Below are 13,004 nucleotides of genomic sequence, written 5' to 3'. Positions count from 1 at the left end.
AGGGGCGAGGAAGTATGGGAATTTGTATCCGAGTTGAACAGAGAACAAAGGAAGACAAGCTCAAATAATTCAAATCATCTATTCATATTGCACCGCCGCATCCCCGAGAAGGAAATCCGACAGGAAGGCGGGCATGGACGGCAGAACGTGGGCGATTTGAAGGCGGATGGCCTCATTTCCCATTCCCGACCATCACGCCCGACCATGACTGCTTCCATCCCCACCCATCGAGTTAGGTCGCCATGATGAGCGGCCAAGTCGATGCGCTTTACATTTATGATGAGCAGACGTGTGTTTTCTCTTCTCTCCGTGCTCATATGGCCTCTCCTCCACAGCTACTGACGTCTGCTTTCCTCCCAGCAACCCGATTGTTGAGCAGGTCTACCGCTCCCGTCCGCCCTCCGCACCAGCCATCCGCTCCCTCTTCCTGGCTCATGCGGCCCCTCGCCCCTCGGTGCTGTACCTGCCTGGTGCGATCCCACCGGTGACAGTGTACTCTATCGTTCAGTCGAACCTCACCTTCCTCGCGGTCTCCGAGGTTGACTCGGAATCGCTGCTGATGCTAGAGTTCCTCCATCGAGTTGTCGATGTTCTGGAGGAGTTCGTAGGGGCACCATTGCTTTCGACAAAACTACAGGCGAACTACGATGTCGTCGCACAGCTACTTCACGAGATGTGCGATGGCGGCTTGGTGTGCAACACCGAGCCCAACATGTTGCAGGAGGTAGTGGAGATGCCAGGGTGGATGGGGAAACTTTTGGGCGGGGTGGGACTGGCTGGGTTTGTTTACCTCATAAATGACCCTGTGAACTGGGCGCAGACGGCTCTTCTTCAGCTATACTAACCATGAGGGTTGTACTGAACAGGTCATCTACGCCAATTCTGGGCCAACCCAACGCATTGAAGCAATCGCTGTCGTCCGCCGCAGTAGCACAAGGCCCCGCGATACCTTGGCGGAAGTCCGGAGTTCGTCATACCTCCAACGAGATATATGTCGACATCATCGAGTCGCTGTCAGTCACCATTGCCCCATCCGGCCGCCTGCTATCGGCTTTGGCGTCCGGCACCATCGCGTTCACAGCTAAGGTGTCCGGAGTTCCGGATCTCCTTCTCTCTTTAACTGCGCCTGGCGGCCAGAGAGTCCTGGGGCGCAAGCTCGAACTTCCTGTCTTTCACCCTTGCGTGCGACTGGCGCGATGGCGGGAACGGCCAGGGGAGCTCAGCTTTGTTCCACCGGACGGACGTTTCATTCTCGCCGGGTACGAGGTAGATCTTCTACCGCTTGATCCCAATCTTGACCAACCGCCTACCCACATGGAGAAGCTCTTCTTGCCTGCCATCGTGGATGTTCGCAAATCCCTAGGTCCGACGGGCGCCGAGTTTGAGGTGCGCCTGATTCTCAATACCAACTTCCCGGGCTACCCATCCGCCAGCCGACCCGGAGTCGGGCGCAGCGGATCCGGGACATCGACACCTTCGTTCTTGGGAGGAGGCGGGAACTCCTCAGCGCCAGTTTTGGAGGAGGTTGTCGTTACTGTGCCTATTCCCAACACGGTCCGGAACATCACAGAGATGCAAGCCAGCCGCGGAGAGGCATTGTACTCCCCGGGGAGCGAGGTACTGCAATGGCGAATCCCAACCAAAGATGCCGGAACAGTCTCTGGCACGGCGACCCTGCGATGCACCGTCGCGGGACACCATGACGACGACGATGCCGAAGACGAGCTGGAAGACGCGGACGCCAACCTCCTTCAAGGCTACTACGACCCATCCACTGCATACCCTGACCCGGAAACGGGCACCACAAAACGCAAGACCAAGAAAAAGAAGAAGAAGAAGGTAGTCAAGAAGTCCTCTCGAGCTGCTGCGGCTGCTGCTGCCGCCGCCGCCGCAACAGACGAAGCGGAAGCATCAGCGTCTGCCTCCGCCGACCCCTTCCCCCAAGACGCAGAACAACCCCAACCCTACCCCTCCGACCTATCCCAACCGCCAACCCCAGCCCAAGCTCCCTCTTCAACTTCACTACCGCCACTCCTCCCCGAAGCCGAAGCCGAAGCCGAAGCAGAACCTACCCAAGACTCCGAATCCCACACTCGTCCACGCAAACAACGACCACCACCATCCTCCCCCAAGCCGAAAGACCGTCAACCAGGACCCCAACCCAGCATCTTCCACACCGCTCCCCGCAAGACCAAAACCCAACTCAACGCCATCCTCATGCCCACCTCCGCCTCAGTGTCCTTCTCCGTGCGCGGCTGGCTCCCCTCCGGCATCAAGGTCGACAGTCTCAACATCGACCCGCGCAAAAGCCGGGGGCTCGGCGAGGGCGTGAAGCCATACAAGGGAGTGAAATACCTTTGTGTGAGTCAAAAGGGCGTAGAGAGAAGATGTTGATGGGAAACGAACAAATGAATATAGGTCCCGGTGAGGAAATAAGTAGGCGGATTCAGTTTGGCAATACCCAATGATGCCCGATATAAGCTCATCTTCCGCCTCAAATTATCACCATCTAAATCAACTCTAGCTAGCTTGTTTGTATATGTTTGGTCACATATCTACTTTTCCCCTCACAACAGATTTTGTTTATCTCCGTCATCTTTTTACCTGTGAATGAATTCCTGGCTCATAGACCAGTTTGCTTACTGCTTTGAGAGGGTATGTGTGAACCATTTGGGCAATTCAGATAGGCCCAGCAACTATATTGAGATGCGATTGCGAGCGATGCGATGTGACATAATGATGATAACAAACAGACATTGATGGATTAACTAACCCGTCACTCTCCATTAACAACGGTAAAGAAATCAGAGTCCGTTCAAATCATACTAGCCCTGCTAGATACCTAAAACAAATTAATGACTAGATAAATAGTTTATATGCCAAAACCCCCCCGGCACAAGAGATCCATCAAGCAACAAACAAACAAAGTATAGTATACACAATCATAAGTAAGCATAGACCGTTGAAAAGGTCATTCCAGCACATAAGCCAGAGATAGAGAGAGGGGGTTGCACAACAAGCACAGCAAATCCAAGTAGATTACCAGCCATTTCCAAGAAATCAAATAAATCAGTCAATCCATCGTTCGAAAAGGATATCAGTAACCAAAAGAAATAAGACGTAGACGTGTTTGAAAGTTGAGAGTCAATCGGGTTATAACTTTGAGCTCCGGCGTTCGAGGAACTGGAGTGCGAGGTATGCCACTGTAGAAATCGCGTAAGTATTTTGTTGTTTTTCTTGTTGTTTATTTGTTCCAGGAATGTGTGCGTTGAAATTAAGATTTAGCAATAGATAAATGGGGATCAAAATCGTCACGATCAAGAGGAGGGGTAAGTAAGGGTAAGGAGGGTATGGGACATGGCGGTTTGCATCACGGACGAAAGCACCAGCAGATTATACCCGAGTCGGAGTTGGCCCGCCCTCAAAGTATTATAGTAAGTAGGCAGGCGATCTGTAAGTTTCGAACTGGATCCGATCTCGATCTCGATTTTACGAGTCGAGCTTATTCTGCCGAGGGTGAAGCGGACAGTAAGAAGACTGCGTGCAGTACGGGAAGAATGCTTGAGAACAAGCCCAAACCGACACGAGAGGAGGGTAATGCAATGCGAAACACAGGTCTGGGGAATAGATAGGACACAAAATAAAGGTGAATCACTCACCCGCAGCGACAACGGTGGCACGGATAATGCCCGACTTGGCAGATCCGCCGCCCAGAGTCAGAAGGTAGCGGAGCCAGCCCAGTCGGAGCTTCTGACCGTTGCGATCAAAGTCCGGCGCCAGGCTACCGGCTTTGATGAAGAATTCCTGCTTCCTACCAAACGGCGGGTAGCGGACGGCCAGCGCGGATTCAATCCAGCCGGGGCTGGAGGTGATGGTGCGGCGGTGCACGAAGACGTCGAAACTGGCCTTGCCGCGGTAGGCACCGCTGCCACTTTCGCCTACACCGCCGAATTCAAGGGTGGGGATGTGCAGAGCGGCGTCGTTGATGGAGACACCGCCGGACCGGGTCTTGGAGAGAACTAAGTGGAAGCAGTGTTAGTTGTGTAGTTGTGCTTCACGGAGTAGAGTGACATACTTTTCTCTACTTCGGCCTTGGTGCCGAATGGGTAGAGCGCCAAAGGCGTAGACTGCACGCCGTTGGCAATCTCAATAGCCTGGTCGATGCTGTCGACCGGGAGGATGGTCAACAGGGGGCCGAAGCTCTCCTCCGCGACCAAGGAGTCATCGACCGAATCGATCTGTATGAGCGTGGGCTCGATGAAGCGCTCCTTCTCGTCCATCGTTCCTCCCAGAAGGATCTTGCCCTTGCTGTTGTCGATCATATTCTTGATGCGCTGAAAAGAGGCATCGTCAATGATGCGACTGAGGTCCGGAGAGTTCTTCGCTCCCCGAGGGAAGAACTCGTTGTATGCCTTCTTAAATTCATCAACTACAGCCGGTAGAATGGGTTTCTCAATGAGCATGTAGTTCTGCGACGTGCAGATCTGTCCAGCATTCGTGATCTTTCCCCACAGCATCCGACGCGCCACCAACCTAGGGTCCGCGTTTTTAGAAATGATAGCAGGGTTGCGACCGCCCAGCTCCAGCACGACGGGGGTCATATGGGGCGCAGCGGCCTTGCAGATGATACGGCCGACGTTGGCGCTACCGGTGAAAAAGATCTTATCCCACCGTTCGGCAAGGAGCGCCTGCGTCTCGGGGACTCCTCCCTGCACCACCGTGTACGCCTCCGGATCGAGCGAAGCCTCGATGATCCGCTGAATCACGGCTGCGCTGTGCGAGGACTTTTCACTCGGCTTGACCACCACAGTACACCCGGCCGCGATAGCACCAATCACCGGACCCAGGGTCAGCTGGAAAGGGTAGTTGAAAGGACTAGCAGCATCATTCCGGCAAATATTAGCAAATCTGACCGACCGACCGTCACCGAGCGCAAGGTTGAGGGTGAGGGACATACCCGATAACCAGAACGCAACCCATTGGATCCTTTCGGATCTTCGGGTTCACGAACTTGAAAGTGATATCAATGTTCTCCGCCTTCTCATCCTTGACCCATTTCTGCAGATTCCGGCACACGAAGATGATATCATTCAGAACCCAGTTGGTGTCGCCGAGCTCGGTCTCGAAGTCTGGTCGGCCGAGGTCCAAGCGTAGCGCTTCGCGCATCTCCTCTAGATGGTCTTTCACACTGTTCAACGCCTCGGGTCAGCGATACGAGCCCTCATCCCTGTCTTCTCTCTGATCTCTCCCATGAAAACTCACGCCCAGTACAGCTTGCGGAGTTGGACCAGCCGGTACTCCACATCGCGGGTCTTGTGCTCATTGAAGGTCTTGCGCACCGTGGCGACCCGAGATTGAATGTCTTCAATCGGTGTGTTTTCGAACGGGGGAATATCCAATGCGCCCATTGTTACGGTGGTAGTTGGACAAGGAAGGGGTGGAGGGAGGGGAGCGGATATGGCGGAAGTTATTGCGAGGTGGAGATGAGCACCAGCCAGAAGAGAAAGAAAAGGCGATTAGGTGATTGAAAAGTACGGAGAAACGAGCGACAGACAGGGGGTGATCATCATGAATTAAATAACAAGCACAATGATCGTCATGGTGTCGCAGACCCAGAAAGCGACCGGATGGAGGAATTGCACCGACGAGAGAGTACGGGAAGATCCATAGCATTAGTTACTAGTTAGCTAGTAGTAGAAGAGGAGTTGAAAGCACATGAACTTTCAAGGTCGGCGTATTTCCCATTCCCCGCTTTGGACGGACCGCGGCTGCTCGGCGCAACCATTGAAGCAAGACTTGAAGGTTGAATGGTTGAATGAATATCACCATCTGGTGGGTTCTGTCACTTAACTTAGTCGGGCGAGTCTAATGTTTAGGCTAATGTTTAGGCTAGTCTTCACACTGACACACTCTCTCTTTCTACAGTCTCCTTTTATTTTAGCCCCGGACTCCCCATGGCCATTGGTGGGTTGGCATTCTTCAATTCCTGCATGGACATTCGATCACACCAGTAATAAGCACGCAGGAGGATCCAAATGGGCAGTTTGAGAAGTAATATAAAGACCTGTCCGGAAATGAAGAGATACGATGGTCAGAACTTTAAAAAAGAAAAAGCCTACTTCTAGTGCACTGACCTGACAGCGGTCCACTCACTGACTCGCCCCTTTTATTGCAAAGACACCGAATGCGAACAAAAAAATACGCTGGCTCAAATTCAATTCATCATCACTCATCACTTCAATCAGCCATAGAAAGAAAGCACATTATAAACTTTCAATTGACCAAGCAAGCCATCCTCAATCGCAACCTCCAAGTCTTGACAAGCTCCCTTCCGCTGCTGGTTCCCAGACTGAGAAATCGACAACACATCGAGCATTGAACCTGTACCAAAACAATTGTATTCTATTCCCACCGCTTTTCAGGGTCCTTCTAAAATCCCTTCAAAAATCCGAGACCGCAGAACGAAACAACGTATCCAAGATTGACCAAGAATGTCAGAAATCGAAAGCTCCAAAGTCTCGTCACGAGGCAGAGTCACAATCATTGCTAGTGATACTATTCGAACGCGCTGCGTTTACAGCACATCATCTTGCACGGTGATCGCCTTGTTGTACGTTTCGTAAGGGGTGATGGCTCCGAGAGCACGTCGTTGATGGGCGTTGAGGATTTCCAGTCCGTATACGTAACTGGCATTGACCCAGCCAAACCTAAGAGGGAAAAGAGTTAGTGACCTGCATGAAAAATAGTATCAAAGTCGTCCAGCTCGGGACTTCTTACCCTTCACGGGGAGCTCCCTTGAAATCCACGCCTTGGTTGCCGTACTCGGCATCCACCCGGTGTGGGTCAATGGGACGAGTAACATCGTATTTTTCGACAACCACCCCGTTGAAATCCACAAAGGCCTTGGTGATCATGTACAGCCACTTATAGCTCAGTCGTTCGGCTTCCTCTTGGTAGCCGTAGCGGATCAATCCGGTCCAAGCAAGCATCTGCTGAGGAGCCCAGCCATAGGGGTAATCCCACTGCCGATTGGGACGATCCAGTCCGATGACACCCCGCGACTCTTCCGTTCCGGACACCAGGCCACCATACGCTTCGAATTTGTGAAGGGCCTTGACCAACCGAGACGCTTGCTGCGGTGTCGCGAGACCTGCCCACATCGCCCAATAGGTGGTGGCACTTTCGTAGCTCGTCCGTTCTTGCTTCTTAGTGTTATAATCGAAGAACATGCCTTTCTCCTCATCCCAAAGATAGGTGTCCATCCGCATCTTTCTACGTCTTGCCCGACGATCCCAGACAGACGAGGATTCAAAGGAGATGTCTTTGGTAGCCTCCGTCCGGAACTCAGGTGGGATTTCCAGCTTATCTTTGAAGTAGGTGCGGATGATCCGGGCGATATCAACCTCGTACTTGTACAACAGGGAGTTCAGGTCGACCGTGGCGAGGTCGGCACAGACTCTCTCCAGGCGGTAGCTGGTATCATGTCCGGACTCTCTCACGGCTCTATCATGCAAGAAATACTCGTCGAGTTCTGGTTCCAGGACCTCCCGGTGATTGTAGGCCTGGACGAATTCGTCGAAAGACATTCCGTGCTTCTCAGCGTAGGGAGTGAGAATATGGTAGAAGTGGGTCGGCTCCGTTTCAGGAGGCACGCCGGTACCTTGCGGACGATATCTCGAAAGGCCTGATACTGGGTCAAACCGCGGTTCCGCCGTCCAGACGCTGTAGTACTCCTTGATAGCAGCAAGGGTGGCATTTCGGAGGAACTCCATAGAATCAGGCTCGTTCTTGATCCGTTCATACACACGCAGGGCCATATCAGTCAAGAATGGCGGCTGAGAGCGCATCAGATAGTAGGATCGGTTAGCATTCAGGATCTTTCCGTAGTGCTTGATGCAGAAGCAGAAGTTGATCACCATGGCCTTGGCCAAATCGACTCTGTTGCTGACAAGTAGACCGAGCGAGATCATATAACTATCCCAGTTGTACAACTCGTTGAATCTTCCTCCTGGGACTACGAATGGAACTCCGGTGTATTCTGTCTTTTGGGTCGCCTCGTCGACCTTCTTGTCCATTGCCAGGGCCAGCATTCCAGGTTTGCCGTTGAGATCCTTGACATACTCGGGTGTGATGTTATCCGACAACATCTGAACATCGAGGCGGAGCTCAGGATAGTCTTCGGCAATTTTCTTGTAGTATCCGTACTGTTCGGGAGCTCCCACAGGAATGTAGATCCGAGGTCTGGGATCATCGGTCCAGTCCTTGGGGTCCTTGCCAGCCTCTGCAATGTTTGATCCATCGATTCGCCGGGTCAGAGCAGTCCAGAACGAGTTTTTGATGAGACGGGAAAGACGAGAGACTGGGTTCTCGCTCAGACGAGCTTCGTCCAGAACGATAGTCTTCCGACCGTAATCCTTGGCGATTGTGAGTTCCTGGAGAAGATTGGAGAGCATGTATGTGCCTCGCACGTCGAATCTGTTGTAACCGGACGATGCAGCCGTTCCTACGGAGAACACCTTCACCCATGTCAGCCGTTATTCGACCAGAAATTCAAAATTTCACACATACCTTGGGGCCGAGATCTTCGATCGTGATTTGCATGTTCCGATCCGTGTCTTCCCGCTCCAAAAGGTCGTGCAGTGTTTTATCGACATCGATGAGGAATTTGCGGGGGTTTGCCGGAGTCTCATCTGTGGACCGTATGCGTCAGTCAAAGGTACCTTGTTGCAGCCAAAAATCATTCGTGTGCGTACCGTGACTGGCTCTTCTAGCGGGAAAACCGCCTCCCAGGAACTCTTGGATGTCTTCCCGGTTGAAGGATTTCAGAGTCTGTGGCAGATAATGAGAAATGGTTAGTCACGCTCGTCCTAGGCTTATCTGGACGCGGTTGAGTGTACGCACCGAGGAGAATGCTCGCTTGCGGTCCCTGATGCGCGCATTGCCATCTTCGCTTCCGTAGTAGATGTCAGGGTCTGAAAATGGATCAAGCGAAGCGTTTCGGCGGTGCTGGGCACTTGACGAGCTCATCATCAGGGGATGTAAGATGGAGGATAGAAAATGCTGCTCAGTGACAAGTCGGACGAAGGAAAAAGACTAGGGCCAGAAAAGATCGGAGCAGGGGTTGTTGGTGTGCCGGCTAAAGGGGTAACACAAGGATGCCAATAATTGACGACGCTAGGCTCGTGCGTGGCGCTGGGAACTACAGCTGGTTCGTATCGGTAGTTACCAGCTGGGATCACGATCACAGGGAATGCTTCCTATAAGTGGAAAGAGAAGTAGGACAAGAGGCAGTTGTGGTGGGAAGGTCTGCTGAGGTGCAGCTGAACAAAGAGGATGGATCTGGAGGGTGTAAGAGGAATAATATTTTTGGCCACGAGTTTGTAGTTTTGGCGTCCGCGGAGTCTCGGGATACGTCACACTCGGGGGGTGGATTCTTTCAGAGTAATTGAGGGTTATAACTTATCGCGTGGGGGAAAAAAGGAGCGGTGTGCACTCGAACAACGAAGCTCAAACGGATTGTTGTAAATAAGAAAAAAAGGGGCAAAAGGCTTTGTCGGGCTGGTCTGAATTCGTATCTTTTTTTGTGACAACAGGGTTCAATGAAATGTCCGAAGAGAGAAGTAGAAGTGGACGGGACATCAGAAGGCACTGGAAGAGAATGAGGTTCCCTTGGAGACTATGACGCCACGAACCGATGATGTCGCCGCTCCACTCAATAGCCATTTCTTGTTGTCATTTCGCCCGCGGTGCGCACTGAACGGTGCCAATGATGATAAGCCAGCGAGGTACCGACCGGTGCGAAATTTTCCGAAGCGTCGAGATCGATAGTGATGGGCACCATATTGTCAATTGCCTGCTCACAGAACTCAGAACGATTTCAGAGCGACAGTCGTGCTTCCCTTCTGCGTTCTTGACGTGGCGTTGGATCGTAGTGCGATGAGAGAAATCGGCAGCGGGGAACCACATTGTGTCCCTGATAGTTGAGGTAAGGGTGAGGTGGACGCGTTTCACCTACCACCTGTTCTATACTTACATGGAAAACGAGCACATGACAGAGCCAGAGAGAAGCAAGGAAGCCCAAAAGAAGTAATTGAACCAAGGTTGAAGACCATTTCCGCCGTTGGGGTAGGATGCTTGCATCTTGTTCACCTGCAGCATGGATTTATTATCGATTTGGTCCATGCACCCTCGCTGCGGTCGTACCAGATCCGACTTAGCATTGGACTTCTAGCGTTTCTCAACAGAATTATCACGGGGAAGTATAGTGTAAGATCGACAAGATCGGGATGCTAAGGCCATCCATGGTTTGGTAGTACGTTCGAATCATCATCACTCCGTTCCATTGCACACGGAATCCTGCTGTCCTTGATTGCGGTGGAAATCGTTGGGTAGCTCAATCATTGCTGAGCAGGTGGCAGTCAAGTCTTGATGAATACCTAACGGGATTCCAAAAACGATATCCTCTGCAGCGACAATTGTATCAGATCAATGCCATGGCAGAGCTTTCAGTTCCGGCATAACGGGAGGGCAACTGAACGGCCTCGGCAAAGCCTAAAGATAAAGCCAATTCCGAGGTGCAGAGTCACATTCTGCTGCCAAGGACAAATGTATCACTTGTCGAGGTTGAGCTGTTCTGACCGTGGTTGTCAACCCAATATTGATGATAGTGACTCTGTGGCAGAGTGTCGGGTCGTTAGTTTCCAGACTATGCTGCTCGGCGTGCTTACTATAAGCTGATGGAGTGCCTTATCAAGCCAACAGTGGAATCACGAACCATGAACCGGAGACCTGTCTTACCCTTCCTCCATGCTGACTGACTGACTGGTGATCGACTTGAAAAGGTATTGTTATCAAAATACCGCACGGTCAAAATATTAGGCTGTTCGAATTTCCCTTCTCATTTTGTTGTGCTGTTGCGGAACTCGAAATCGCTCTTTTCTTGTCTGATGGGATGAGTTTGATGAAGAGAGGCGGGAGTGGGATCGTCCTTTTCCGCGGAAGTAGATCGGTCACGATAATTGCCTAGAATCATTCTCGAACTATCGCTCACATGCATGTAAGCTTGTAAACATTCCGGTTGATGACGGGGCAACATAGTTCACTATATGTTGCTGATGAGTAACATACTTTGCTCTACTAAATTGCATGCATAAGGAACAAATTGAAAGAATTTATGTGAGTATCTCTCGGATCAGTGTATATTGGTGGCATATCATTGCGATGCAGGACATTGCCAGGCTCAACGGAGACGCGCCTCAAAATATGCTATAATGCCATTGTCAATGCGAGGGAAGCATCTTCTGCACTAAGAGTGGTATTGGGCGGTTTAGTATCTGCCAATTCATTTAGTGACAGGTGCTCACAATTCCCAGAGTCACGTTGAGTGCTCATCTACAAATCATGGCCTAATTCACTTTCATTGCGACCAAACTTCAATTGTCCTCGCGCTGTTCCATTGCATACTTTGAAAACATCAACCATACTAACTACAGCTTGGAAGCAACAGCACTACCACCGTCAACAGTGATAGTAGCTCCGTTTATATATGAGCCAGCCCGGCTACCCAAGAACAGACAAGCCCCTGCCACATCCTCCGGGGTTCCGATACGACCCAGAGGAATATTCCCCTCAATGGACTCCCGATGCGCCTCCAGGGTGGCAGCCATCATCTTACTCTGGAAAGGACCACAAGCCAGAGTATTCGACCTACAGAAGATGATGATTGTATTAGTTCGGATTCCATGAGCAGCCACACAACCGGGGCTGGGGAGCCACAACATACGTGATATTCCTCCTACCAAGATGACTAGCCAAGACTCGGCTCAGATGGTGCAAGCCAGCTTTACTAGCACTGTAGGCAAAGGTCTCCAGCGCCGGGACTCTCAATCCATCGATGCTACCGATGTTAATGACCCGAGCCGGGTCACCAGGCGCAGCGCCCTTTTCCAGCAGCGGGGTGAGCAGCTTGGTCAGGTCGAACACCCGGTGGAGATTGAGGGTGAGGACTCGCGTCCATGCAGAAGACGGGTACTCATCATACGGGGCGCCCCAATTCGATCCCGAATTGTTGACAAGGATATGGAGCTCTAGCGAAATGGGGTGAGCCACATACTTCTTCCCCCCTTGAAAAGATGAAAAGGTCAACACTTACTGCTCTCTCGCTTGGCGAGTTCTTCTACCAATTTCTTGATGTCTTCCTCCTGGTAGAAATTGGCGGGGATAGCATAGGCCTTGCCCTTGCCAAGCGCATTGAGCTCACTGGCAGCCTTCTCGCAGGCCTTCGCATCTCGCGAGGAAATATAGACGGTGGCGCCGTTGGTTACATAACCTTCCGAGATCATGCGGCCGATGCCTTTGGCACCGCCAGTGACCAGCACTACTTTGCCCTGAGGTTCTGTTTAGCATTCACGACGCTCAAATTCGAAAAAGGGGCCGCCGGCGACTTATTTCGTATGATGTGACTGACCTTCACGTCGAAGAGTTTCTGAACATCCATGGTGGGTCGCTCTCAAGTTGTAGACTTATCAGGTTGAGATTCAAAGAATGTTAGTGATACAGAATACTCAATGAAGGAGACAGGTCACGCTGAAAATATCACAAAACTGAGCTGGCGCAAGAAGAAGACTCCTTATACAATGCGGAGAGAGGAACTTGGGGTAACCAACAACCGACGGCCGAGCGATTACTGAGCGGCTTGGCAAAAGATGCCGAGGCAGTCCGGGATGGAGGAGCCGTGACGCAGTCAAAAGAGTCTAGGTACTCACTTGTCGCTTGCATTCTTCTGAAAATTGTGTGGATATATATTCTGTCTCTTCAGTTCCTCAGAAGCTCACTGTGGCTCGCGTATTCAAACCGATGCCCGGTATCTCGCGTTACATGGATCCGGACCTAGTGATAGGTGCCTGAGGCCGGAGTTTAAGGTCGGGAGCGACGGAGACCGCGAAAAGTGAGCGCATTCTGCAGTGGCGGGGCAATTTCAGCCTCCTTCAAGTTCTTGTTTGATA

The 13,004-nt window shown here is 51.7% G+C and overlaps 4 protein-coding genes across 4 annotated transcripts; 1 reads left to right on the top strand and 3 right to left on the bottom strand.

Annotated features, from left to right (window-relative positions):
- The first annotated feature begins 203 nt into the window (after window positions 1–203).
- Window positions 204–2,725, top strand: BO97DRAFT_408558 (putative AP-3 adaptor complex subunit mu). The gene is made up of 3 exons (XM_025695891.1): window positions 204–289; window positions 361–780; window positions 867–2,725. Exons 1-3 carry the CDS (start codon window positions 243–245, stop codon window positions 2,392–2,394), a joined length of 1,995 nt encoding a protein of 664 aa, XP_025547258.1. The 5' UTR covers window positions 204–242; the 3' UTR covers window positions 2,395–2,725.
- Window positions 2,726–2,889: 164 nt separating this feature from the next.
- Window positions 2,890–5,634, bottom strand: BO97DRAFT_408557 (hexadecenal dehydrogenase). The gene is made up of 5 exons (XM_025695890.1): window positions 5,263–5,634; window positions 4,958–5,188; window positions 4,076–4,875; window positions 3,660–4,019; window positions 2,890–3,203 (listed from the first exon to the last, which is right to left on the bottom strand). Exons 1-5 carry the CDS (start codon window positions 5,406–5,408, stop codon window positions 3,154–3,156), a joined length of 1,587 nt encoding a protein of 528 aa, XP_025547257.1. The 5' UTR covers window positions 5,409–5,634; the 3' UTR covers window positions 2,890–3,153.
- An 842-nt stretch (window positions 5,635–6,476) lies between these two features.
- On the bottom strand, window positions 6,477–9,030 carry BO97DRAFT_461896 (alpha,alpha-trehalase; the record flags this gene model as incomplete). Its single annotated transcript, XM_025699387.1, has 5 exons — window positions 6,477–6,707; window positions 6,778–8,516; window positions 8,569–8,690; window positions 8,754–8,829; window positions 8,902–9,030. 5 exons carry the CDS (start codon window positions 9,028–9,030, stop codon window positions 6,575–6,577), a joined length of 2,199 nt encoding a protein of 732 aa, XP_025547256.1. The 3' UTR covers window positions 6,477–6,574.
- Window positions 9,031–11,449: 2,419 nt separating this feature from the next.
- Window positions 11,450–12,627, bottom strand: BO97DRAFT_398823 (short chain dehydrogenase/reductase family). Its single transcript, XM_025694207.1, has 4 exons — window positions 12,467–12,627; window positions 12,152–12,386; window positions 11,783–12,086; window positions 11,450–11,706 (listed from the first exon to the last, which is right to left on the bottom strand). Exons 1-4 carry the CDS (start codon window positions 12,494–12,496, stop codon window positions 11,487–11,489), a joined length of 789 nt encoding a protein of 262 aa, XP_025547255.1. The 5' UTR covers window positions 12,497–12,627; the 3' UTR covers window positions 11,450–11,486.
- Between the last annotated feature and the right edge of the window lie 377 nt (window positions 12,628–13,004).

Source organism: Aspergillus homomorphus, assembly GCF_003184865.1.
Source record: "Aspergillus homomorphus CBS 101889 unplaced genomic scaffold BO97scaffold_53, whole genome shotgun sequence".
In the NCBI taxonomy this organism is placed as follows: domain Eukaryota; kingdom Fungi; phylum Ascomycota; class Eurotiomycetes; order Eurotiales; family Aspergillaceae; genus Aspergillus; species Aspergillus homomorphus.
This window is presented reverse-complemented; position numbering and strand designations above follow the sequence as displayed.

What these genes read in the sequence shown, in the direction of transcription:
- BO97DRAFT_408558 (XM_025695891.1), top strand. Translation starts at nt 243, where the DNA reads ATGATGAGCGGCCAAGTCGATGCGCTTTACATTTATGATGAGCAGAC. An exon ending in TACATTTATGATGAGCAGAC is followed by an intron (nt 290 to 360) that starts GTGTGTTTTCTC and finishes CTTTCCTCCCAG; the next exon opens with CAACCCGATTGTTGAGCAGG. An exon ending in GGCGGGGTGGGACTGGCTGG is followed by an intron (nt 781 to 866) that starts GTTTGTTTACCT and finishes TGTACTGAACAG; the next exon opens with GTCATCTACGCCAATTCTGG.
- BO97DRAFT_408557 (XM_025695890.1), bottom strand. Translation starts at nt 5,408, where the DNA reads ATGGGCGCATTGGATATTCCCCCGTTCGAAAACACACCGATTGAAGAC. An exon ending in CTCCGCAAGCTGTACTGGGC is followed by an intron (nt 5,189 to 5,262) that starts GTGAGTTTTCAT and finishes GGCGTTGAACAG; the next exon opens with TGTGAAAGACCATCTAGAGG. An exon ending in GGTTGCGTTCTGGTTATCGG is followed by an intron (nt 4,876 to 4,957) that starts GTATGTCCCTCA and finishes TGATGCTGCTAG; the next exon opens with TCCTTTCAACTACCCTTTCC.
- BO97DRAFT_398823 (XM_025694207.1), bottom strand. Translation starts at nt 12,496, where the DNA reads ATGGATGTTCAGAAACTCTTCGACGTGAAG. An exon ending in ACTCGCCAAGCGAGAGAGCA is followed by an intron (nt 12,087 to 12,151) that starts GTAAGTGTTGAC and finishes CCATTTCGCTAG; the next exon opens with AGCTCCATATCCTTGTCAAC. An exon ending in CTTGGTAGGAGGAATATCAC is followed by an intron (nt 11,707 to 11,782) that starts GTATGTTGTGGC and finishes CATCTTCTGTAG; the next exon opens with GTCGAATACTCTGGCTTGTG.